This window comes from Leptopilina heterotoma, unplaced genomic scaffold (assembly GCF_015476425.1).
Source record: "Leptopilina heterotoma isolate Lh14 unplaced genomic scaffold, ASM1547642v1 Lhet_60, whole genome shotgun sequence".
Taxonomy (NCBI): Eukaryota; Metazoa; Arthropoda; class Insecta; order Hymenoptera; family Figitidae; genus Leptopilina; species Leptopilina heterotoma.
In genome coordinates, this window is record NW_025111138.1 from 1,716,592 (window position 1) to 1,743,612 (window position 27,021).

The window sequence follows — 27,021 nt, forward strand, 5'->3', positions numbered from 1 at the left end:
AACTCTAAACATGTTATTTTATTTTTTAACGATTAATGCCCTTTGAATTTTAAACATGGCCGACCTTGACTGTAATGGCCAACCTGGACTACAAATTTTTTTTTTTTTAAATCTTTATAACTTTTTCATTTTTAAACCTGTCAATTTACTTTGTACAGAAAAAATGTTCCTATTAAACAGGACTTTCCAACCATATACTTCAATTGTCCAAATTCATTTTTAAAAAAAAGTTATAAACAAAAGTCAAAAAGGTGGCCGACCTAGACTATGTTCCCCTAATAATAGTAATAGTAATAATAGTAATAGTATTAAATAGTCCTAAATATGAAAAAATAAAACAATTTTCAAATAAATTTGAGAAGAGGATGAATTTTTACTCGAGGATTAAAAATTATAGAATTTATTGGAATTATCAATTTATGATAAATAATAGTTAAAAGAAGTAAATTTTCGAAAATATTTATTATTAACATATTAACCTTTTGTAATATTAATAAAAATGAATTTGAATTTTAGTAATTTTTATATATAGTTTACTTTTAGGAATATCGATTTCTGGAGGAATAATTAAAGTATATTTCTATTTTATATGCTGAATAGCATATCTTTTATTATTCTCCGTTTTTCCCTTTGTTAGGTCTCTATATTTTTCTCAGTCTGCTTTCTGTTTCTTCGATAAAAACAGAATGCATTTCTTTTTTCTTATGGCAAAATGTTTTTTTTTTTTTTTTTTGACCTCTCTCCTTTGGAAAGTCAATTTCGTAGCATTTATTTATGGCGCGTAAAAGGAAATTTCAAGCAGACGTGCTCTAAGACTTCTTCTATTTTTATAAACATATACATCACCTTGGGAAAATTATTAAATACTCTTTTCTTCAATTTTTAAGTAGTGTTGCTGTATGCTTAGTCAGACGATCAATAAGTCGATGGAAATCGATTTAAAATTTAATGGGATTTTATTTTCAGTAGTGGAGATTTCGCTTAGTCGGACTATCAATTAGACTGATTAACAAAATTTAATTAATTTATTTATTTTTATTTATTTTTATTTATTTTTATTTATTACACCAAAAATTAATTTATATTGGGAAATCATATTTTCAGTAGTAAAGATTTCGTTTAGTCAGACTATTAATGATTTGGTTAAAAAAGTATTTCATATATTGCGATATTAGCTTCAGTATAGTAGAAATTTCGGCAATTGAGAAAAAAGGAGGATTATTTTATGGTTTTCAGTTATTTTCAGTAGTAAAGATTCCTATTTAGTCAGACATTCAAGAAAAAAGTCTACAATTTTGAAAAGTGTATTTTAAGTAGGTTAAGTCAGTGTTTGGTCAGACTAACAAAGTTTTAATTTTAAAAAAAAAAACCCTATATTATAATAAGATATCATTTTCAGTAGTAAAGATTTTCTTTTAGTCAGACATTTAATAATTAATAATTATTTCAATAATAGCAATTTTAACAATTTTTTTTAGTCTTTTATTAATGTTTACAAACTGTCTAGACTGTGTTTATAAAAAATATTGCGAATTGCACTGATTTCATATATTTTCAGTAGTATAGATTCGTGTTTAGTCAGACATTCGATGACTATTTTGACTAATTTGAAAATAACAACTTTTGAAGTAGTTTAAGTCACTATTCAGTCAGACCTTTAGTAATAATTTGATACAAAAAGTGTTATTCGTTTCATTTGAAGAATAAGTTTTTCAGTATACCAGATATAAAAAATTAATAAAATAAATAGTAGAAAAATTTAAAAAAAAACTTCTGTGAAAAAACTAATAAAAAAATAGTGTAATATAATAATATATTTTCAAAATAATGAAAACTTGGAAATCAAACTAGTGAAGAAATTAGCAAAAAATAATAAATAACTAGGGGAAAAAATGAAAAAGAACTAGTGAAGAAATAATAAAAAAAATTATTAAAAAAATTAGTTGAAAAACTGATAAAAAAAAACAATAAAAAGTAAAAAATAAATTAATTATATATTTTTAAAAACTAAACATATGAAAACTAGAAAACATAACAAGTGAAAAAACTAATAACAAAATAAATTATATAATATATTAATATATTTTCAAACTAATGAAAACTAGGAAATCAAACTAATAGAAGGTTTAGAAAAAAAATTTTTTAAACTAGTAAAAAAGGCAGTAAAAAAAAACCAGTAAAAACTAATGAAAATAATAAACTATATTTTTAAAAACTAAACTAATGAAAACTAGAAAATTTAACTATTGGAAAAACTAATATAAAAAAATTAGAAAAAAACTATTAAAAAAATAGTGAAAAAGCTAATAGAAGAACTAATAAAAAAGTAGTAAAACAACTATTTAGAAAACTAGTTGGACAACTAATAAAAAAAGTAATAAAACAACTATTCAGAAAACTAGTTGCAAAACTGATAAAAAAGGCAGTAAAAACTAATAAAAAAATTAATGATATATTTTTAAAAAGTGAACATATGAAAACTAGAAAACTTAACTAGTAAAAAAACTAATAAAAAAAAATTAATGAAGAACTAATAAAAAACTAGTAAAAAACTATTTAGTAAACTAATAAAGGAACCAGTAAAAACTAATAATAAAAGTAATAAAATATATTTTTAAAAACTAAACTAATGAAAACTAGAAAATTAAAATAGAAACTAATAGAAAAAATTAGCAAAAAACTAATAAAAAACTAGTGAAAACTAATAATAAAAATAATAAAATATATTTTTAAAAACTAAACTAATGAAAACTAGAAATCTTAACTAGTAAAAAAACTAATAAAAAAACTAGTGAAGAACTAATAAAAAAACTAGTAAAAGACTATTTAGAAAACAAATTAAAGAACTAATAAAATACTAGTAAAAACTAATAAAAAACGATTTAGTAAACTAATAAATATCTAGTAAAAACTAATAACAAAATAATAAAATATATTTTTAAAAACCAAACTAATGTTTACTAGAAAACCAAAATAGAAACTAATAAAAAAAAACTAGTAAAAAACTATTTAGAAAACTAATTAAAGAACTAATAAAAAAATAATACAAAACTATTTTGTAAACTAATAAAAATCTAGTAAAAGCTAATAATAAAAATAATAAAATATATTTTTAAAAACCAAACTAATGAAAACTAGAAAACCAAAATAGAAACTAATAAAGAAACTAGTAAAGAACTATTTATAAAACTAATAAAAGAACTAATAAAAAAAACTAGTAAAAACTAATAAAAAACGATTTAGTAAACTAATAAAAAACTAGTAAAAACTAATAATAAAAATAATAAAATATATTTTAAAAAACGAAACTATTGAAAACTAGAAAACCAAAATAGAAACTAATAAAGAAACTAGTAAAGAACTATTTAGAAAAATAATAAAAGAACTAATAAAAAAACTAGTAAAAACTAATAAAAAACGATTTAGTAAACTAATAAATATCTAGTAAAAATTAATAATAAAAATAATAAAATATATTTTTAAAAACCAAACTAATGAAAACTAAAAACCAAAATAGAAACTAATAAAAAAAATTAGTAAAAAACTATTTTGAAAACTAATTTAATAACTAATAAAAAACTAGTAAAAACTAATAAAAAAAACTATATAGTAAACTAATAAAAAAACTATATAGTAAACTAATAAAAATCTAGTAAAAACTAATAATAAAATATATTTTTAAAAACCAAACTAATGAAAACTAGAAAACCAAAATAGAAACTAAAAAAAAATTAGCAAAAAACTAGTGAAAAAGCTAATAGAAGAACTAATGAAGAACTGTTAAAAAAAGTAGTAAAACAACTATTTAGAAAACTAGTTGAACAACTAATAAAAAAACTAGTAAAACCGTAGTGAAAAAATAAAAAAACTAGTTAAAATAAAACTAAATGAAAATTTTAAAAACCAAAAAAAATTGTTACAAAGACAGTAAAAAACTATTTTAAAATACAGAGAAAGAATAAATATTTAAAAATAAAAATGTTTAAAAAAAGGACAATATAATTATTAACTATAAAAAAAAAGAGGGAAATACTTCCCGTCATCGCGGAAGATAAAAGCGTGCTAATAATTTTTTGCAATTGACATGTTTTACAATAAGTGATCACCATTATAGTCGGACCTGAAATAAAATGTCACCCTACAGAGAGTGAACACTCGATGCTTTTAAAACACTTCTATTATAGGTACTTTTGTTTAGCTCAACTCTCGTGTGAACAAAACAAAAAAAAAAAAAAAGAAAAGAAAAAAAGAAAGAAAGAACGAACTTTTCTCTTTAAAACACCCTTTGCCCCCTACTTCTTTTTTTTTCTTCTTCTTTTTCTTCTTCTTCTTCGGGTCTCTATACTTTATAATGTCTATGAACTGCTTTGATGGAATGCATACCTTGTTCTGTATTGTTCTTTTCAGTGCCACCTAAAATCACGCCTTTCAATTTTGCTCGCGATTTAAACGTAGGGGATCGTACTAGCATACAGTGTGTAGTCGTGACCGGCGACCTGCCTCTGACATTTACTTGGCTCAAAGATAACGTGCCAATTGACGATGTATCGGAACAATCTCTATCGGGTCATGAGGCCCAAATTGTTGGTAGTACGAAATCGGGTCTCGTCGAACAGGCCCGTGTCAGGGATCAGGGACCAATAAAGGCGATCAACATCCGCCAATATGACGCTTTTAACAGCGCCCTGAGCATTAGCACGATCGCACCTGCACACAATGGCACGTACACCTGTCGCGTGGCCAACGGTGCTGACACCGTCGCTCATTCTGCACTCCTCCACGTCAACGGTAACACAAAAGCCGTTGGTGTTTCTTTAAGCACCAACCCAATTATCTTTAATTGTCATTTTTTAACTGGGCACATCACACAATTCTTCTTTTTTAATTTAAAATATTTTAAATAATTGGAAACATTTTTTTTTTTAGAGGAAAAAAATTATCTTTGAGTATATTTTTTCTGTCTGGTAAAAAGATTTTTATTGTCTACCCTCTAAATTTGAATCAGTTAAAAATTAATGATTTAGAAGCAAAATGTCAGTCACTATTTTAAATAGTAATATTTTTGCTAATCATTACACTGAAAAAATTATATTCTTAATTTAAGAAAAATCTACTTAAATAAGCGCCAAGAATATTCCCCACTTAAATTAAGTGGAAATATTCTTACAATAAGAATAAATATTTTTATTGTAGGAATAAACATTCTTATTGTAAGAATAAATATTCTTATTGTAGAAATAAATATTCTTATTGTAAGAATAAATATTCTTATTGTAGAAATAAATATTCTTATTGTAAGAATAAATATTCTTATTGTAAAAATACTTATTATTGTAAGAATAAATATTCTTATTGTAAAAATACTGATTATTGTAAGAATAAATATTATTAAATTGTAAAAATATTTCCACTTAATTTAAATGGGGAATATTCTTGGCGCATATTTAAGTAGATTTTCTTAAATTTAAAACGTAATTTTTGTTTTTTAACAGATTCAATTAGTCTTATTTAATTTTTCAGTTACATTTTACTGTAAATCAGTCTTTTTTTCACCGACAATCAATTAATTTTACCTGATTGCAGAAGCAAAAAATCGTCATTGATTCAAATTTAGAGAGTAGTAATTTTATCAAGAATGAGAAAGACTTTTTTAAAAAGGAAAATATTTCAATTGAATCAACATTGAAAATTTTTACAAAATTCTTCAGTGGCTCAGGGGTAAAATATTATTGTATCTAAAAATATTATTAATATATAAAACATTTTTAAAATATTATTCACCGCCTGTCGGGGTTTGATTCTTTACAAAATTGATTTTTTTCTTATCTAATTTTATTCTTTTTTTACAATGCAAATTTTTACTTTCTCCAGAAAAAGTACAAATTGGTTTATAAAATGGAAAACAAAATATAAAACATTACTTATTGCTTATTATATTATTAAATGAAATAAAGTGAAAATTATAATTTACAAATTAAAACTTTGTAGGATATTAACGTCATTATACAATTATTAAAAAAAAAAATTTTTATGTTTATTCAAAAAGAGTTAGATTCTTTGCAATAAAGATTTTTTTATTATTTTATTATTTTTTTGCAATGAAAATTTTTACTTTCTCCGAAAAAAGTAAGATTAGTTCCAAAAAAATACAAAATAAACTCTAAATTCAATTAATCGATTATTACTTATTTAATTTTTTTTTTGCAAGAATATTTATTAAACAAATAAAAATCGTAAATTATATTTTCAAAATTTTAATATTGTAGATAATGACATTTGAGATTCTTCAATTATTAAAATTTTTTTTTTTATTTTTATTAAGAAAGGATTCGATTCTTTCCAATAAAGATTTTTTTTTTATTTAATTTTTTTAATTTTTACAATGCAAATTTTTATTTTCCCCAAAAAGAGTAAAATAAGTTTAAAAAAATACAAAATAAACTCTAAATTCAATTAATCGGTAATTATTTTTTTTTTTTTTGCAAGAATATTTATTAAACAAATAAAAATTGTAAATTATATTTTCAAAATTTTAATATTGTAAATACTAACAGTTGAGATTCTTCAATTATTCAAATTTTTGTTTTTTTTCATTTTTTTCAAAAAAGAAAACGATTTTTTCCAATTTTTATATTCTCCAAAAAGCGTAAAATTATTTATTTATTTATTTATTTAATCAATTTATCGGTTATCAATAATAAATATAAATTACATTTCGAAAATTATAATATCGTTGAATATTGTTGTTTATTTATATATCGGTTATAATTTATTTATATTATTTATTTTCCAGAGTAGGTATTATCATCTGAATAAAAATTTGAAAATTACATTTCGAAAATTAAAATATAAATTACTAATTTTTCAATTATCGACAGTTATTATTATTACTCGTTTATTATCAACAACAGCATTAATTTATTATTAATAATAATATTTACTTATTATTAACAATAATATTTACTTATTATTAATAATAGTATTTTCTGATTAATTATTATTGATTATTATTACAAATAACTAGTATTGTTAATAATTACTATCATTAGTAATAATAATTATCATAAAAATAATTAATATTTAAATTTAAATAAAATTAATTTACAAAATAAAACTTATTCCACAAAAAATCTGTTGATTCAATAGAATATTTATAATTGATATTTATTTTATATGATCATACTTTTAAAATACATTTTAATATTTTATTATTGTTTCAATATTTCATTATAAATAAATAATAATCAAATATTGATACAATATTTCAAACTTAAATTATTATATTTAATACAAAAATGTAAAGTATTGGAAAACTGTTGCCCAGTTACAGGTCGATCACCGCATCACTGTTTTTATATTCGATTTTTCTTTTTTTCAAATGAATTTTTGCACATTTCTCTTTTTTCTAAAAAGAAAATTCACCTTTTATTAATAAACTTTTTTTGCATGATTCTTAAAAGACAAAAAAAGAAACGTGTTGCGATGATCGAAATGACAAATTTAAGATCGTCAGTGATCGTTCCTTACTGATAAAAAGAGCAATGATTTTTTTTTGTTTTTTTTTTAGGAAAAAGGAAAAAAGTTTACAATTATTATATTAAAACAATTTACCATCGAGGATTTATTAAGAGTCAATTTTCTAAACTGCAGAAATTTATTCTTAATATATAGATGAGAAAATAAATAAATAAAAAAATTAATAAGTTAGGTAAACAAAAGGAAAACAAAAGGAAAACAAAACAGGAAAAGAATTAAATAAAAATTTACTATTTAAATTTATTTATTTAAACACTAAACGGGCTTACAAATAAAAAATGCAAATAAAATTAATTGGAAAAAATTCTTTTTGACAACAATATTTCTTTGTAACTCAACAATTTTTCGTGAAATTTTAAATTAAAATTCCATTCTTTCGACTCAAATGAAAGAAATTGTTTTAATTAATATTTGAGAATAAAAGAAAAAATCTTTCTCTTTTCATCAGTGAAGAATTTCCTTTCTTAATCCAAATAAAAAAAAATCTTAACCTGCCTGATTTCTGCTACATGCTCTCTTTTTTCACAAATTGCACGCTAAACTACTTGATTTTTTTTATTAAAAAAAAATAGACTACTTTAAAAAAAAAATTCTTTTTTCAGCTACAACTATTGTTCTATTTTTCCTGCACGCTATTTTCTTCTGCACGCTAATTGCACGCTTTTTCGAAACCGATTTTCAATGAAATAATTTTCAACTTACTTATATATCATTATATATAATTATAGTCTCAATAGTTATGTATTTTTACTGATTCCACAGTTAATTACACACTTTTACTTGTTATAGTATACATATATATTCGATAGTCGAATGCATTCCCTGGGCAATGTGTCGAGTAAATGTTTCTAAATCTCAGAATAATTAATTTCTGCTAAGTTAATTATAACTAAAATAACATAATAACAATAATTAATTATGGACAAGAATTTAATTCGATTTTGCGAACATTTTTTATTTTTTATTATTTTCTAATGTTAATTGATAGTTATTACAATAAGAAGAATATTAAAAAAATAAAAATAATAAAAATATAAAAAATATTAATTAGCTGACAGTATTTAATTAATTGCAAGAAAAAGCGAGAAAAGTTTAATTACATTTTTCAAACTTTCTTATTTTTCATGCTTTCTCTTTGATCCCATTGTTTATTATTATTTATTCTATTATTTTTTATCGTGAATAATTATTATAATAAGGAAATTAATAAAAAATGATTAATTAGCAACAATTAATTGTAGAAAAAAGTTACATTAGAGTTTTAAAACTTTTCACTTTTTTATCCTTTCTTCTTTTAAAAATAATAATTATTTTAAGGAAATTAAGGAAAATATTAAAAATATTAACTAAGAATAATTAATATACCTTTTTAAATTAATAATTTTTTCAGTTTTCAGTTTTTGTTGGTTTGAAAAACAACAATTTATTAATTTTTCTTTTTTTTATGTAGGATTGAAATTTAATAAAAAAAAAATGTCAGTTTGGAATTAAAATACAAAAAGTACAAAAAAATACAGAAATTAAAAAATGTAATATTCAAAAAATTTTTGAACATTAACCCCTTAACAGTCCATGGCCCATATATGGCCACGAAAAGTCGTGCCACCTTTGCGTCTGTGGCCATATATGGCCATCTCAAAAAAAAAATACTAAACATGATTTGATTTTAGTAGCGAAGTACATACTACTGTTTTTGGGGTCGCTGAATCCGAATCTGAAGTCAGATTTAAAAAATTCAAAATGGCGGACCCAAAATGTTGACTTCGAAAAATAAAAAAATTTCAAATTCGCTTTAAACTCGTTACTTGGGGGGTTTTCGGGGTCTCTGATTACAAATATGATGTCAGATTTTTAAAATTCAAAATGGCGGATCCAATATGGCGGATAATTTCAAGATTGATGCGATTCGATTAAAATTCGTTTCTCGGGGGTTTTTGGGGTCGCTGAATTTGAATTTGATGTTCGTTTTACAAAATTCAAAATGTTGGATCCAATATGGCGGATAATTTCAAAATTTATGCGTTTTGATCGAAATTCCGTTCCCGGGGTTTTTTGGGGTCGCTGAATTCGAATTTGATGTTCGTTTTTCTAAATGCTAAATTTTGGATTCAATATGTCGATCAAATTTTTTGAATGTTGACAAATTTGTCTAAAATGTTTACTCAGGGGTTTTTGAGGTAACTTCATATTTTTTTCGCATCAATCTTGAAATCATCCGCCATATTGGATCCGCCATTTTGAATTTTGAAAATCTGACATCATATTTGTAATTAGAGACCCCGAAAACCCCCGAGTAACGAGTTTTAAGGGAATCTGAAAAAAAATTTTTTTTTGAAGTCGACATTTTGGGTCCGCCATTTTGAATTTTTTAAATCTGACTTCAGATTTGGATTCAGCGACCTCGAAAACCCCCGAGAAATGAATTTCCCTTAAAACGCTTTAATTTTAAAATTATCCACCATATTTGGTCGCCATATTGGATCCGCCATTTTGAATTTTCAAAAATTAACCTCAAATTCGAATTCAGCGACCCCAAAAACCTTATATATGATTAAATCATATTTTTTTGTAAACTTTTTTTTCGGACCGTTTTTGGACCACAAGCGATTTTCAACTAGACTGCGAAGGGGTTAATAAATAAATGAAAAATTTAAAGAAGCGTAGAAAAGTATTGAGAACGAAAAAAATTTTCTTATTTATGAATGTTTATAAAAGTGTGTACTGTTAAAGAGACTTCCTCATAAATTAGCTGCTAAGTGGAAAATTGCTTTAACTTCAGGAAGAATCTTTTTCCATTTGAGTTAATGAAACTTTCTTTTGACTTCAAAGTGAATAACTCCTTTTTTTGCCCCCGACAAATTCACTTTGTCCAATGAAAGGACGAAAATTTCCAACTCTTTTGTCAAAATGATAATTTATTCTACAAATGATAATTGTCATTGAGAAAAAAAAGAAATTGTTAATTTTAAAGTAGAACAAATGAATGTTTTCTTTGATCGAAGAAAGCAGTTTCCAACCAAAATATTCTTGAAGTATTTTATTTTTATTTTTCTTTTCTAGAAAAAAAAAATTATCCTCCATTATTTATATTCTTTAAAAAAAGAAAAAGATATTTTTACCGACATAAAAGACACATTTTCTTCTGGTTTTTATGAAACATTTTCTCGCCTTTAGCGCGTATGATCCTAAGTGATATTTTGAGTCTAGTTAAGATCTTAATGTCACATGACTGATGATACTCGACTATGCCCAGTTTTTTTTTTTTTTTTTTTAAACCGTGCTCGTTTCAATTTTCGTATATATTCGTAAATGCATTAAAGATCGTTATTTGAGAAAAAAAAATAATCGATTTTTCTTCCTCTACACAGTATATATAGTGTTTTTTATTTACATATATAGTATACTATAAATAATATTCTATAAGCAATTATATAATCGAATAGTTAGATTAATTTAGAATTTTTTTTTTAAATAAGAAACTACTATATATTTAACCATTTTTTTGTGGATTGTTTCTTATACTCGAATTTTTATATAATATCGTAGTCAAAGTATGTTTTTTCATTATTACTTTATTTTTTCCTCCATGTTTGATAAATTAAATTTTTATTTAATTTAAATTTTTAATTTAAATAATATCAAGGGAAAAAATGAACAAACAAAAAAAAGAGAGATAAACCAGAAGTGAAAAGTCTCGAAATTGTATTTTTTTTTTTTTTAGTACTTTTTTTTATCTCCTGTGCAATTGAGAAGGAGAGAATATTGTCACAATATAGTAAAATCGTTTCAATTCAGCCCGCAAAGTTGGAAAGCTGAAAAGGTTTAAAATCTGTCAATGTCATTGAGTTAATCCATTTCAATGAAGCAAACAATAGGGCTTGGAGTCCTTCAAATAGGGTGGGACGTCACTCTAATCGGTGATGAATCTTGATTGCTTTTTCAGGTCCTTTCCTAGATCTAATTAAGAGAGTAATTCTTCATTTGGAATTTAAATTTATTTTTGTAACAATTATTTACAATTTTACCTCAAAATAAAAAGAAAATAATTAAATACAATTTTACAGTAATTTTTTTTACGATTTTATTTGCAATTTTGAATTTTCTATTTGAACTCTTCTATTTTACTTCTTTAAAATAACAGTTAAAATTTTTTCCACAGTGTAAATTGTTCAAAAAAAAAAAAAGGAAAAAAGCATAACATACAATGGATTGACAAAACAAAAGATTGAAATTGTAATGGATTGAAAGAGCAATAGAATAAAAAAATACAGATAAAGAAACGGTAGATAAAAAAGGCGAAAACAATTGTTACTGAGAAAAAACAGATATAGAAATAGAAGATAATGCGATTGATAAAAAGGTATTTTGTTACCTTTATGGTCCATTTTTTATGGGATTTTTCGAAATATGATAAAGCAGAAAATTTTCAATTCATTTCGCTGGAATATTCTATTACAACCTTAGAAATATTCTATTACACTTTTTGGAAGAGTTGGAAATATTTAATTTTTCATTTCATGCTATTTGAAATATTTCTTGATTATTATTTTAATATAAAAATTTTTAAGGAAAGATTTAATGTCTCAAAATTAATATAGAAAAAATAAATAAAAAATTTAATGCAAAAATAAGAAAAAATAAAAAAAATTTAAATATTTAATAAAGTTGATAACCAAATAATTATAATAAGTACGTAAAAAATAATAAAATATAATTAAGTTAATAAATAAAACTAAATTAAATTTTATAAAAATAATGAAGTCCTTAAAGGGAAATTGGTAAAAATATTCTAAAAGTGAAAAATATTTCCGATAGAGTCATTATTCCGGACAAAATAGTTGAAAATTTTTTGAATTTTAAAAGTTTTCAGAATTAAATAGTTTATTAATAAAAAATCCTAAGAATTGAAAACGTCAAGAATTAAAAATTTTAAGAAGTAAAAATTTCGTAAATTTAAAATTAGAAGTAGTAACAATTTTTTAAATTAAATATTTTAAGAATTGGAAATTTCAAGAAGTAAATATGTCAAGAATTAAAAGATTTAAGAATTAAAAATTACAAAAATTAAAAATTTGAAGAACTAAAAATTTTATGAAGTAAAAATTTCGAGAATTAAAAATTTTAAAGAATTAAAAATTTTAAAGAATTAAAAATTTCAGGAATTAAAAATTCCAAGAAGTGAAAATTTCAAATGCTAAAAATTTTATGAATTTAAAAATTTCATGAATTAAAAATTCCAAGAAGTAAAAATTTCTCAAATGCTAAAAATTTTATGAATTTAAAAATATCTGGTAATGGAGTAATGACAAAGAAAATTAGTATAATGGACGATAAAGAATACTAATGAAGGATAGAGAATAATACGAAAATTAAAAGACTGAATAAAAAGTAAAAAAAAACAAAAAAAAAATTCATAACCATATTCAGATAAGAATTTTTACAATGAAATTATCGACAAAAAAAGTGCAACGTAAAATTTTTTACTTATCTTTTCTTGATAATATCTCTCTTTCTCGATTTGAATATTTCAGAATTAATTTGCATTCTATAAAGTACTGTTTTCTTCCTCTCTCCCCCCGCCCTTCAGTCCTTGAAAAAAGAGACAAATGAAAAAACTTTTTCTCCTGTTTCTTCAAATCTATTACTGTTTCTACATCAAATTAATGAAATGTGATAAACAAAAAAAAAGACTATATCTTCTTCTTTTTCTCTCTCTCTCTCTCTCTCTCTCTCACTGTGAATAAAATTTTCAGTTTCGCACAGAGATAAAAATAAGTCGGAGACTGTTTCCTCTGGTTTAGTCTCGAATTTCAAATTGTTTCCCAATCTCCTAGAAAAATACTCTGAGGCAGCAGTTGGGAAATAGGTTTTTATTATGGTTTGGGTAAGTAGTGAATAAATGAAACCCGAGTGAAAATAGTCGCAAAGCTGTGAAATGGGGTTCAATTAACCTCTCTTTATTTTTTTTTTCTTCGAGGTGAATTCAAATTAAAACTATAATAAATAAATTTAGTAAATTTATTTTTAAAAGTAACGAAAAAAAAATTTGGTGAATTTAAATTTCAACTAATTGAAAAAAAATTGGTGAATTTGAATTGAAATTAATTGAAAAAAATTGTCGAATTTGAATTTAAACCGATTGAAAAATTGGTAAATTTAAACTAAACTAATAAAAAAAGTTGGTAAATTTCAATTAAAACTAATTTTGAAAATTAGCAAATTTAAATTCGAACTAATAAGGAAATTAGTAAATTTAAATTAATGCTAATTGAAAAACTAGTAAATTTAAATTGAAACTAATAAATTCTAAAATTAGTAAATTTAAATTAAAACTAATAAATTCTAATTTAAACTAATGAAAAAATTAGTTAATTTAAATTAGAACTAATAAGGAAATTAGTAAATTTAAATTAATGCTAATTAAGAAAATTGGTGAATTTGAATTACAACTAATTAAAAAAATTTGTGAATTTGAATTAAAACTGATTGAAAAATTGGTTAATTTGAATTAAAACTAATTGAAAAAAATTGTTAAATTTGAATTAAACTAATAAAAAAGTTGGTAAGTTTCAATTAAAACTAATTTTAAAAAGTAGCAAATTTAAATTCGAACTAATAAGGAAATTGGAAAATTTAAATTAAAGCTAATTAAAAAATTAGTTTAAATTAAAACTAATAAGAAAATTAATGAATGTTAATTTAAACTAATAAACAAATTAGTTAATTTAACTTAAATTTAATTGAAAAATGAGTAAATTTGAATTATAACTTATTTTAAAAAATTTAGTAAATTAAAATAAAAATTAAAACCAATAAGAAAATTGGAAAATTTAAATTAATAGTAATAAAGACAATTTGTCAATTTAAATTAAAGCTAATTACACAATTATTGAATTTAAATAAATACTTATGAAGAAAATCATAAAATTTAAATTGAACCTAATTAAACAATTAGTAAATTTAAATTAAAACCAATTAAAATATTAGTAAATTTAAATTACGACTAGTTAAACAAATTAGTAAATTTAAACTCTCTAAATTTGAATTATTAAAAATATTTAGTAATTCAAAAGTGTGACTGACTTTTTGCTTTTAAATTAGTAAATTTTACTAATAAACAATACTTTCTATTAATTTGTTAGTAAATGTTACTAATAAACAGTAATTTCTACTAATTTATTAGTAAATTTTACTAATAAACAGTAATTTCTATTAATTTGTTAGTAAAATTTACTAATTCAAAAACAAAAAGTTAGTCACTAATTGAAATTAGTAAACATTTTTACTAATTAAAATTTAGAGAGTAAATTTAAACCGAAGCTAATTAAAAAAAATTAGTTAATTTAAATTGAAACTAATAAACAAATTAGTTAATTTAAATTAATAAATAATTTGATATATTTTTCTCTTTTTGTATATATAAAAAAATGAAACGAAAAGTAAAAAGAAAGATGAAACAAAACAAGAAAAAATTTATTATAGAAAGATGGGGAGAATTAACAAAAAAAAAAAAAAAAAATGTTTAAAAAAAGAAAAAAATCGGATAGTACCAATTGCGTGACTAAACCTTGTAGTTCCGCCGCGGATCTCGCCGTTTTATTTCGAAACGGGCGTGACACAAGGGATGAGGACACAACTAATGTGTACAATGAGCCAAGGAGACCAGCCGTTCAACATCACATGGCTGATGGACAGGAAAGCAATTCAAATGAAAGAGAATGGCGATGTGACATCGAACCAGTTATCGGCGTCTCAAGAAACCAACAACATTCAGATAAGCGTCTTTCCACCGTTTTCCAGCATCCTCACGATTAGTAACGTCACTGCCAAGCACAGTGGCAACTACACATGCCGTGTTAGCAACATTGCTGGGGTCACCGAACACTCCGCAAGTCTCTCCGTAACTGGTTTGTGTCAGATCTACACCGGCGAAATGAAAAAAAAAAAAAACAATATGCTCCGGGTCACGGTTTTTTGATTTTTAATTCTTTTTTCAAAATTTTTTCCTCTCTTCTTTTTTTTAGATTTTGTAACGAAATTTCATTTTATTTAGTGGAAAAAGTTAATGAAATATAATCTGTGAAGGGAAATTTAAATTATTTATTTGAAACAATTGTTTTTGTTTTATAGATTTTTATTTATTTATTTATTTATTTATAATTTATCTTTAATTTTGGATAATTTGTTTACTATTTATTTTGTTATGTTTTGTCTATTCTTCATTTTGCTGATATTTTTGTTTATTTTGCTTTTATTCTGTTTAAATTTTGTGTATTCTCTTTATTTTGTTTCCTTTATGTAGTTAAATTTTTATTTATTTTTTAATTTGTTTATTTATTTTTTTCTCTATTTTGTTTATTTTTTTATTATGTTTACTAAATGTGGTTTTTATTTTGCTAATCATTTTATTTATTTAATAATGTTGTTTACATTATTTTACTTTTTATTTTGTTCAATTTGTTTACCTACTTTTCCTTTAATTGTTGTTTAGTATATTTTATTTGTTTTCTAGTTTGTTTACTTTTTATTTATTTTGTTTATTTTATTACCTTTTATTTAGTACAATTTTTATTTATTTTTAATTCGTTTATTTTGCTACCTTTCTTTTGTTTATTTTTATTTTATTTTGTTTACTTATTTTTATTTTCTTCATTTTGTTTACATTTTTTATTTTCTTTATTTTCTTCGCTTATTTTGTTTTCTTTATTTTGTTTTAATTTTTCCAGGTTACTATAGGGTTGAGGTACAGTTTTTCTAAAAAGTATTTTCTAATTTTTTATTTTCAAAAACATTTTTTTATAATAAAGGTGAATTTCTAAAAAACTTTTTTTCTACTGAAGGCGATTTTCTAATTTTCTTTCTTCTAATAACGGTCATTTTCTAAAAACTATTTTTAGAAAACAGATTTCATTAGAAATCGCTTTTTTTAGACAAAAAGAATTAGATAATATTTTTTAGAAAAAGTGACCACCTACCTTGCAGGAAAATTAGGGAAAAGTCAGAAAATTTAATAAAAAAAAACTGCCGAAAAAAATATAAAAATTCTAAAATTGATAACAAAATTCTAGTTTTTTGACTTTCAGCGATTTGAAAAAATATTAAAAATATTTAAATCTTCTTAAATTTTTTTTTGTTTAACCATTAAAAATATAATAGAATTAATAATTAATTAATTAATTATAATATAATCTAATTCTCGAAGAATTTTTTATAAAAATTTCTATAAAAAACAATAATTTTTTTATAATTTTTTTTATTCATTACAAATGTTTCGTAGAATAATTTTACATGAAAATTCTAAAAATAATTTAATTTTGAAATACTTTGTGTTGCAATTTTCGTCAATAATAGAATCTTAAAGATTTTTTAATTCAAAATTTTTGAATTAATTCAGTTAATTAAAATTATTCTCTGTGGAAAAATGAAAATTCTTTTTGGAATTCAGGGAAAAATAAAATTTTCATAGTAATCCTGATTTTTTTTCTTTTATTTATTTCTATTTTTTATTCGCATTTTTTCGTTTTAGTTTTCATTATTCGTAATTTATTAAGTAAGTTGATTGTAAATTTGATTATTTATTTTATGGATATTATCTCTGGATATATTGGTAGTTTAATTAGAGATTAATTAATTCTCGATTAATATTGTGTTTAAATTACAATCAAATATTCAATTATTATTAATTATTAGTATATATAGATATATGTAAGAGAAAATTAAAAATTGTGTTTAAATTTCATCTCTAAATTATTATTTCAACTTTATAATAATTCCAATATTGTGTATAACATGTAAAAAAAGTTACTTAATTAAAAAAAAAAATTTCCAACTTTTTTTTTATTAATTTTGTTTTTAATAATAATTTTATCTTTTATTGGAATTTATTACTATTTTATTAAATTACACTTGATCTGCTTCTCGATTACAAATCAAATAACCAATCCCGGAGCATAATATTACTTCCATGCCATTGCCTTCAGAAAATTTTTCTTCTTTTTTCATTTTGTAAATGAATACAAAACTGTTAGGGAATTTTTTTTTCGAAATTTATTCAGATTAAATGGAAATTATTTTCCGAGAAAGAATTTTTTTTGTCGAAATAACTTTTTAATTATATGAAATAATACGAAAATGAGTGACGGTATTACTCGAAATGTATTGAAATAATCAAAATTATTCAAACAAAAATTAAAATTGATTGAAATTTTGATTTTATATTTTTATTAATTAATTATAAAGAAAGGAAAAAGACATGGATGTAAATTTTCGACAAATTGTATATATACTATATAAATATAAAAGTGAACAAATTGTGCACGTAATTGAAAAGGATCGGAATAACGAATTGATAATTTGGGTTAATCCAAAATTTTAACTTTATCAAAATGTTTATTAACAATTATCAAAAATTTATTGTTCTCATTATTGTTGATTTCATTGAACATGATAATTAGTGTTATTGGCAGTAAGTATCAATTGCAGTAAAAAGCATTCTACTTTTTGGACTTACGGAAATAATAATTTTATTAAATAACAGTAGTATTTTTAATATTTGATTTTAATTTTAATATTAATAATTTTTTTATTTATTATTATTTTTATTTTAATAATATTAATCTGAATACTAATGTATTATTATTAAAAATAATAATTTTAATCTTTTAATAACAATTATAATAATTTAATTTAATGTTTTTTTTTAAATTAAAATAATTAGCAAAATTTTACTTGAATTTTTTTTTTTAAATAATCGAATGTCTTTTTAATATTACAATAAATTTTTATAGACTACTGTATAGAAATATTCTCGACAATATTCTAAAAATATTCCGATGATGTTTTGGAAAAAAGAAGATAAAAAATATTTTCTTTTTAATTTTGTCCATGCTTTGAAATATCTTGGTAAAATTTCTATGGAACTTTTTTTTTTTGCAAAAATCTAAAACTAATTTTAGCTAATAAAAAACTATTCTTTCACTAATTTACTGAAATATTCTTTCAATAATTTTTAAATATTCAGTGAATATTCCTTAAATATTCCCAAGTGAATAATTTGAAATATCTTGACAAAATTCCAATGGAATATGTATTTTTTTTTTACAAAAGTCTAAAATTGATTTTGCAATATTCCAGTGTAAAATTCTTCAAGTACTAATTGAAATTAGTAAACATTTTTACTAATTCAAGTTTAAAGATTTTCTGAAGAAATTCCTTTAATTGAAAAATAAAAAAATTTTCTCTTACAAAATATAAATGTAATAGAAATTATAAATAAATTGAATGTATTTAATTAAATATATAAATAATAAATGAATAATAAATAAATAATAAATAAATTATAAATTAATTGAATATATTTATTAAATATACATTAAATATTAAATATTCATTATATGTTAAATAATCCTAATATCCTGCCTGTCATATTAGAAGAAAACATTTTGTCACTGAGCTTAAAACTGGACAGATTTCGAATTTATTTTGCTTTCAAACTACGTTACGGTGAATTTAACGAGAAATAGATTTATAAATAAGAACAACTATATAGAATTATCTGTATCCATATCGGTCTACCGCGTTTTCGATTGGCCCCTAAAATAATTGCCTTTATACACACAAATATATATAGAGAATACGAATTGAGTGACATTCGGTGGCGTACAGGTTGAGCACGTATAGTAAACTTCATTTTGCGCTGTGTTTATATTGGTTTACTCTGGTGCGAGAGAACAAGTCACCAAAGTATCGTAAATTTAGATTACGTTTATGACTATAAACCAGCACGTCCACTGAATGTACTCGTACATCATGATTTTGACGTCATACCAGATATTTTGTTATGAGTGCCGAGTTACTTTTTTTCAACCCCCTACTCATTTTGTTCACTTTTTTCGCATTTTTTCCTCCCTACAGTATGTATATATCTATAAAAAATATAATAGACCCGCGAAAGTTCAAAGTCAACTTTTGTTTTACATTGATACATTGGCTGCAATGACAATATTTCATTGTATATATAATAACTTTAGTGTAAAATATTTTCAACTTTGTTTTCATATTTTATGATTACAACTTGTGGCTTTTATTATTTAGTTTTAAACTGGTGCTCGTAAGTTTCGTTTATGACCCTTGTTTTAAGAAAATTTATTATTTTTCATTAATTTGGTATTTTATTTGAGTTTTTCTAAAAGAAGAAAATTTTCTATTATTTTCTTTTATTAATTTTCTTATTTCTTATTTTTTTTATTTTATTTATTTTTTATTTAATTTTTATTTTATTTATTTAGTTTTTTCAGAAATTACAAAATAATTCGATACCCCAATATCATGGAATATTCCATTGAAACTATGAGAATATTCTTTTGGAATATTCTATCCACATTTTCGAAATATCCCTTCTGAATATTAAAGGAATATTACATTTGAATTTTACAGGAATATTCCAATAGAATATTACTTTTTAAATTTACTTTTTAAATTTTTAAATTTTTTAATTTTCAGTTGAAAATAAATTAGTAATTTAATTAAATGGCTTTAAAAATGATTAGTATATTATTCATATCTAATAATATATTAAAGAATTTTTTTTACTAAATTCCAGTAAAATATTCCTGTTAGACATTTAAATATTTCTAAAATGCGAATGAAATATTCCAAAGGATTAAAAAAAAAAATTCAGTTTTAGGTACTAACTTAATTATTATCATTTCTTATTTTCAAAAATTTTAATAAAATTCTACGCAAGAATTGAATTATTTTCGTAAATTATAACATTCTTCGGAAGAATTCAATTAATTTTATAAATAGTAAAATTCTTTGTAGGAGATGAATTCAATTATTTTTAAATTTTAATACAATTTTAATAAAATTTCACGAAAAGATTAAATTATTTAATCTTAAAATTATTAATAATAATAGTTAGAAAGAATTCAATTATTATCAAGAATTTTAATAAATTCTTCGAAACAATTCAATTATTTTTGAAAATAGTATAATTCTTTGCAAGAATTAAAATATTTTTATAAATAATACAATTCTTCTTAGAAATTTAATAATTTTAAATAAAATTTTAATGAAATTTAAAAATAAAATTTTTAATTTTCGGTAATTATTAATAGACACGATTAATTTAAAATGCTCAATTAATTTAAAAATTTTTAATTAAAATTATTAAAAAAACACCATCATTTTTTTTAATTCTAAGGTATTCTTAAAAAGAATTTAATTAGAATTTTTTAAAATTTTAATAAAATAATTCTTCGCAAATTTTTCATTATTTTTATAAATAATAAAATTTTTCTAAGGAATTCAATTATTTTTCGATAAAATTTCATGTAAGAATTAATTGAATGCTTCCAAAGAATGTTATTAAACTTATTGAAAATAATTTAATTCTTAGAAAGAATTATATTGAAATTTTGAAAAATAATTTAATTGTTTTGAAGAATATAATTAGATTTTTTTAAAAGAATAGAATGGAATGTTTTTTAATAATTTTTATGAAACACTTAGAGTAATTTAATTTTATGAAAAATTTAATTTCTTTTAAGTTTTTAAAATAATCGTGTTTATTAAGAATTGCTATGAATAATTTCATTATTAAACTTTATTAAAATTATTTATTGAAAATTTAAAAAACAATTTTATTTGTTTTAGTAAATAATTATATTTATTTGAATAATTTCTTTAAATTTCTTCATCATTTTTTTTAAGAATTATAATTGAAAATTTAGAAAATAATTGAAATTTACGAAGAATTTTATGAAAACTTTTAAGAATAATTGAATTTTTTTTTAAAAACTTTTATTACAATAATTTTTAAGAATAATTTAACCCCATCTAGAAATTTTAATAAAATTGTGTTGAAATTGAAACTTTGAAAGTAATTGAATTCCTGAGAAGAATTTTATTATTTTTAAAAGGAATTTAATTCTTACTTATCATTTTTCAATTTATAAAAATAATTGAATTGTTTTGAAGAACTTTATCAAAATTTCATGAAATAATTGAATACTTTCGTGAAACTTTATTAAAATTGGTTTGAAAATAATTGAATTTTTACGAAGAATTTTTGCTATTTATAAAAATAATTGAATTCTTCAAAAGAAGAAATTTATTCATGAGAATGATTGAATTCTAGCGAGAAATTTCATTAAAATTTTTGAAATTAATAAACAAGAATAATTATAATTATGTATTTAATTCTGAATTTTCCCAAATATTGAATCCGAAATTATTCAAAAATTGATGTTTATATTTGAAAATTGAAAATATAAAATATTGCATAATTTGGAAAATAATAATAATTATAACTGAAGAGGAATTATTATCGATAAAGAGGAAATTATTATTAATAAAGAGACAATTATAATTAATATCTATAGAGGAAATTATTATTATGATAAAAAGAAAATATTTAAAAAAGAGAAAAAAATCAATTGAGAAGATAGTTAATAAATTACTCTATAGTTGGATTAAAAACAATTCTAATTGAATTTAATCATTTTGAATAGGCATTGAGTGATTAGCATGAGGTTTATGAAGCCAATGTCCCAATTATGCAATGACAGCATAACTGCTCTGGATTATGGAGAAATAAGCCTTCATTTACATAATTGTCGTAACATGTTAATATTGGTAATTAGATATGGTACAGTTCATGTTTTGATGCTATTGTCCAGTTGAGTCGTCAATTTTCCCAAAAAAAAACAGAGCCAATTAATTCACATTTTTTTTAAACATAAATGAAATTATTTTCTTCACAAAATTACTTTTTTTTATCTTTCGATATTTCTCACAATTATAACATAGAAATGTTTCTTTAATATTTAATTTCAATGAAAATGTCTTCAATTTTCATTTCTATTTTAGGAATTCTTTTTATTAATTCACTGAAATATTCACTGAATAATCTTTTAAATCCTTTGAATATTCCAAAATATATTTTTTTTTCAAATTCTTATATTTAAATATTTTAAAAGGAATGTAACTAGACTGATAGTCGATAGTAATCGAGAAATATTCGTTTTTTATTCCCACGGTATATTTATTTCCCTAAATTTTTTTTCATATTCCAAAAATTACCTGTGAAAATATTTCTGGAATTTTTAATATTCGGATGAAATTAATAAATTTTGATATTAACGTAATACTTACAAAAATGCCAACGTTGAAAAATATATTTCAATAAGTGAAAAAATATACAGAATTAGAAAAAAAAAATATTTTTTAACCCAGCAGACTTTTTCAGTTTTAATTTCCAAATAAATTAAAGAAGAAAAATATAATTCGAAAATAAAAAAATATATTAAAATCATCCTCATGCAGAACATAAATTTCTTATCAAAATAAAAAAAATTACTAAGTTTCCAATTTCAAAGAAAATAATTAAAAAATAAAATTAAGAGCTTTGAAAATATTTTGTAAAACAAGAATCGTTTTTTTGCTATCATAAAAAAGCAAAAAAAAAAAAAAAATTTGTCTGCAAAAAAAGGGATGTAATACTTTAGGAATTTTTTTGAATAAACAGTGATATTGAAAGAAGAGTAAATAGTGTTTAATGGTGCGGTGATATTTGTATTATAAAAATGTTCTTGCTTATCCTTTTTCTTTTTTTTTATTTTATTTTGTCTAGAGTTTCTCCGAAAGTAGTTCGGTGACGAGTCGTAGAAAATAACGTGTGTAAGGATGGTACTTCCGCGCTAAGTAAATCCGCCTTGTCGGGATTTACCCACTTCCGCACTCAACGGCAGAAGCAGAAATCTGTACTTTCCCAGAGAACACGTATTTTCAACGACCATCTCAGCTTTCGGTTCCAGATTTTCATTCTGAGATTTCCTTTTCTTTATGTCCAACTCCCTCTTTGATCTCGACGCACAAAAACTCATTATTAATAATATTATTATTGAATTTAAATAATAATCTAAGTAATAAAAAATTAAAAATAGAGAATTCTCAAAATCCATTTTGTAAAATGAATACCCAGCTGAAAAAGTTCTATAGATTTTCACTAGAATCATTCTATATGAATTCTAGTGAATATTCTATAGAGTTTCTACATGAATTCTACTAACTTTTAGTAATTTAAACTTTTTTTAAAAAAAGGTCCGTAAAGTCCGTAATTTAATTAAAAAAGGACAAAAAGTTCGTAAATTGTACGATATAATTTGGAAAATTTTAGAGAAATTACAAATGATTGCAAAATTAAATTATTTTCAAAAGTCATAAAATTCTTATCAGAAATTCAATTATTTTCAAAAGTAATAAAATTCTAAGCAGAAATTCAATTATGTTCGAAAATTTTTTTAAAATCCTCGTCGAAATTTCAATTATCTTTATAAATAATAAAATTTTTCACCGAAATTCAATTATTTTCAAAAAAATTTTCCTCAATTTACTGATTTTTAATATCTATTATTTTCATAAAAGAATACAAATTTCACAGAAATTCAATTATTTACAAATTTTTTATAAATCTCTTCACAATATAATTCATTTATTTTAATAAATAATAACATTGTTACCGGGATTCAATTATTCTTCTAAATAATAAAATTCTTTTTAGGAATTTCATTATTTTCAAAAAAAAAAAGTAAAACTAATTCGAGAATTTCAATTATTTTTAATTAAATTTTAATCAAATTCTTCAATAAATGTAGTTAATATTAAAAATTTTATTAAAATTCGTCAAAAGAATTCAATTATATTTAAAAATTTGTTGATAAAATTCTTTATAAGAATTCAATTTTAAGAAACATTGAAATATACAGTAAATTACTTTTTGGATTGAAATAATTGAATACTAGTAGAATTTTATAATAAAATTTGATTTAAAAATGTATTTTAGTTAAAAACAAATGAATTTGAAAATTTTCAAAAAACTATTTTAAAAATTATTAAAAATAATGGATTTATAGAAAAATTTTAGTTAACACTAAAAAAAATTTAATTTTGAAGAAGTTGCGTTTATAATTTTCATAAATAAGTGAACTTCAAACGGTTTTAATTTGAAATTTTATAAAATTTCAATTTTAAATGAATTTAATTAGAAATTTTAAAGAAGTTTAATTTTTGAAAAATTTTAATAATTCAAAATCTTCTAAAATTAGTAAAATTTGTAAATATATAATTAATTAATTATTAAAAATAATGGATTTATAGAAGAATTATTTTTTAAATTTAATTTACTTTAAAATTGAAAAAAAATCTCGTCAAAATTCTAATTATCTTTATAAATAATAAAATTCTTCTTTAAAATTGAATTATTATTAAAAATTTTTCTCATTTCAATAATTCTCAATATATCTAAGTACTGTTCTAATGAAACTACCAAAAAAATCAATTATTTAAAAAATTTTTAATATAATTGTACCTACGCAAACATTTAATTATTTTTATAAATAATAAAAATTTCACAGGAATTCAATTATTTACAAATTTTTTATAATTTTTTCTCAATAATTCAATTATTTCCATAAATAATAAAACTCATCGCAGGATTTCAATTATTTAAAATACAATTTTAATCCAATTTCTCGAAAAATGTAATTATTCTTAAAAAATTTTAAATTTCATTAAAAAACGTCGAAAGAATTCAATTATTTAAAAATATTTTAATAAAATTCTTTATGAGAATTTTAATTTTAAGAAACAATCAATTGTTCTATTAATTATTTATATTTTTGTATTTAAATAATTGAATTCTATTAGAATTTTCTAATAAAAATTGATTTTCATTTCATAAAAATGAATTTCAATTAAAATTTTAGATAATAATTGAATATTAAAAGTAATATAGCGTGGATTTTTAGAAATAATTGAATTTTGAAATTATTTTTTTTGAAAAAGTGTAATTGAATTTTTTTTTACATTATTTGATGTTTTAATTTTCTAATATATATTTAATTAAAGAATTTACGAATAATTGAAATTTGTTAAATTGAATATTGTAAATGAATGGATTTTGAAAATTGTTGAAGAAATTTTTCGAAAATTAATTGATTTAAAGAAAAATTTTAGTGAAAAATTCTTAAAAATAATAATTGAATTGAAATGATGAAAATAATTTTGAAGAAGTACAATATTCTTATAATATAAGAATAGATTTTCCTTTACTCTTAAATTTTCCATTCACAATTTTTTGTATCTTTGTGTAAAATATAAAAAATATTCAATTAACATGTTAATTATTAAATTATTAAAAAATTAAAATAATATTAAAATAGTTAAATTTTTGAATTTATTAGTTTTAAGCAATTAATTTATCAATAATATTTTTTTTATTAAAAAATAAGTGATAGAATCATAAAATTTTATATTAATATTTAACTCAAAATTATGCGAAAAAACAATTATTCCGATCCTTTTCTAAATGATAGGAAAAAAAATATTTTTCCTGTCGCAACTAATATGTATGTAATTAAATAGTAATTTTTTTTTTTTGAAATTGCACATATTCTGAAAAAACTAATTTTCACAGCATTGTGGTTTTCACACGAATCGAATAATAATCACTGTCAAACAATAAGAAAGAAATAATTAATTGCGTGGTGGGAAATGAAGAAAAATTGTACATAAAAAAATTTTTTTTTATTTTTTGATAAATTTTTCAATTTCTCTCTGCGTATTTTGCAAAAAAGATGGATTCAAAGGAAAAAGGGAATTTTTATCACAAAATTATATGTGAAAATGAGGGAGCTTTATTTTTTTTTAATTCATTCAATGCATGAGAGAGGATATCAACGTATAATCATCATTTCCGCATGACTAACGTGTGACTTCTACGGAATTGCATAACGTGATTAATGTTATTAATTAGTGCATTCGCATGACTGTGATTTGTTAGATTTCTCATAATTACTTCTAATGCTTTATGTAATATATCGATTCTCTTTACATAAAATTTATCCATTTTAATGTTTTCCGTACTAATTAATAATTAATTATTTCATAAAGACCATTATTATATTTTGTATTTTGTTCTGTGTTTAAATGAAAGACAAAAGAAATTTGCAATTGAGGATATATTTTAACTGTCCTAAATTAAAATCACTGGTAAAAAGAATATATATTAATTATATTATATTATTTAATTATTATATAATTATAGTTAAATTAAAATTTAACAAAATTTTTTTTTATCTTCTAACTATTTAGTTTTTTTTCTATTCGAATTTAAAAAATTTGTTTAAACATGTTTTAGTTGAAAATAAGTAAAAATCTAAAAACAGAATTTTTCGAGAATCATACTAATTAAAAACTCTACTAATAAGGGAAGGAATTTTTCATTAATTTTTTATTTGAAGAGTAAGTGGAATTTTAATTAGCTTTAATCATTTTAAAAATTAATTTAATTTTTATTAACTTTAATAACTTTGCTTATTTGTATTTTTCGTAGATTTTTTGCGTGTTTTAATCTTTTGAAACAATTTGAATATTTTCTTTATGGAAAAGAAATTTTGCAAATTTGGTAGAATTATAATTATA

General features: G+C 21.2%; 1 protein-coding gene across 8 annotated transcripts in view; it reads left to right on the forward strand.

Moving 5' to 3' along the window:
- The window catches only part of LOC122509294 (Down syndrome cell adhesion molecule-like protein Dscam2), a 332,361-nt gene that overhangs the window by 237,419 nt on the left and 67,921 nt on the right, over positions 1–27,021 (forward strand). For 5 of the 8 annotated variants that reach the window (XM_043623242.1, XM_043623243.1, XM_043623239.1 and 2 more), the window contains one exon: positions 4,408–4,788. The exons of 1 other annotated variant lie outside the window; for it this stretch is intronic. In XM_043623242.1, coding sequence (XP_043479177.1) covers positions 4,408–4,788 — 381 coding nt within the window. Of the gene's footprint in view, positions 1–4,407; positions 4,789–15,110; positions 15,444–27,021 lie in introns of all 8 variants that reach the window. 2 more of the 8 variants (XM_043623240.1, XM_043623241.1) reach the window with 1 other exon arrangement.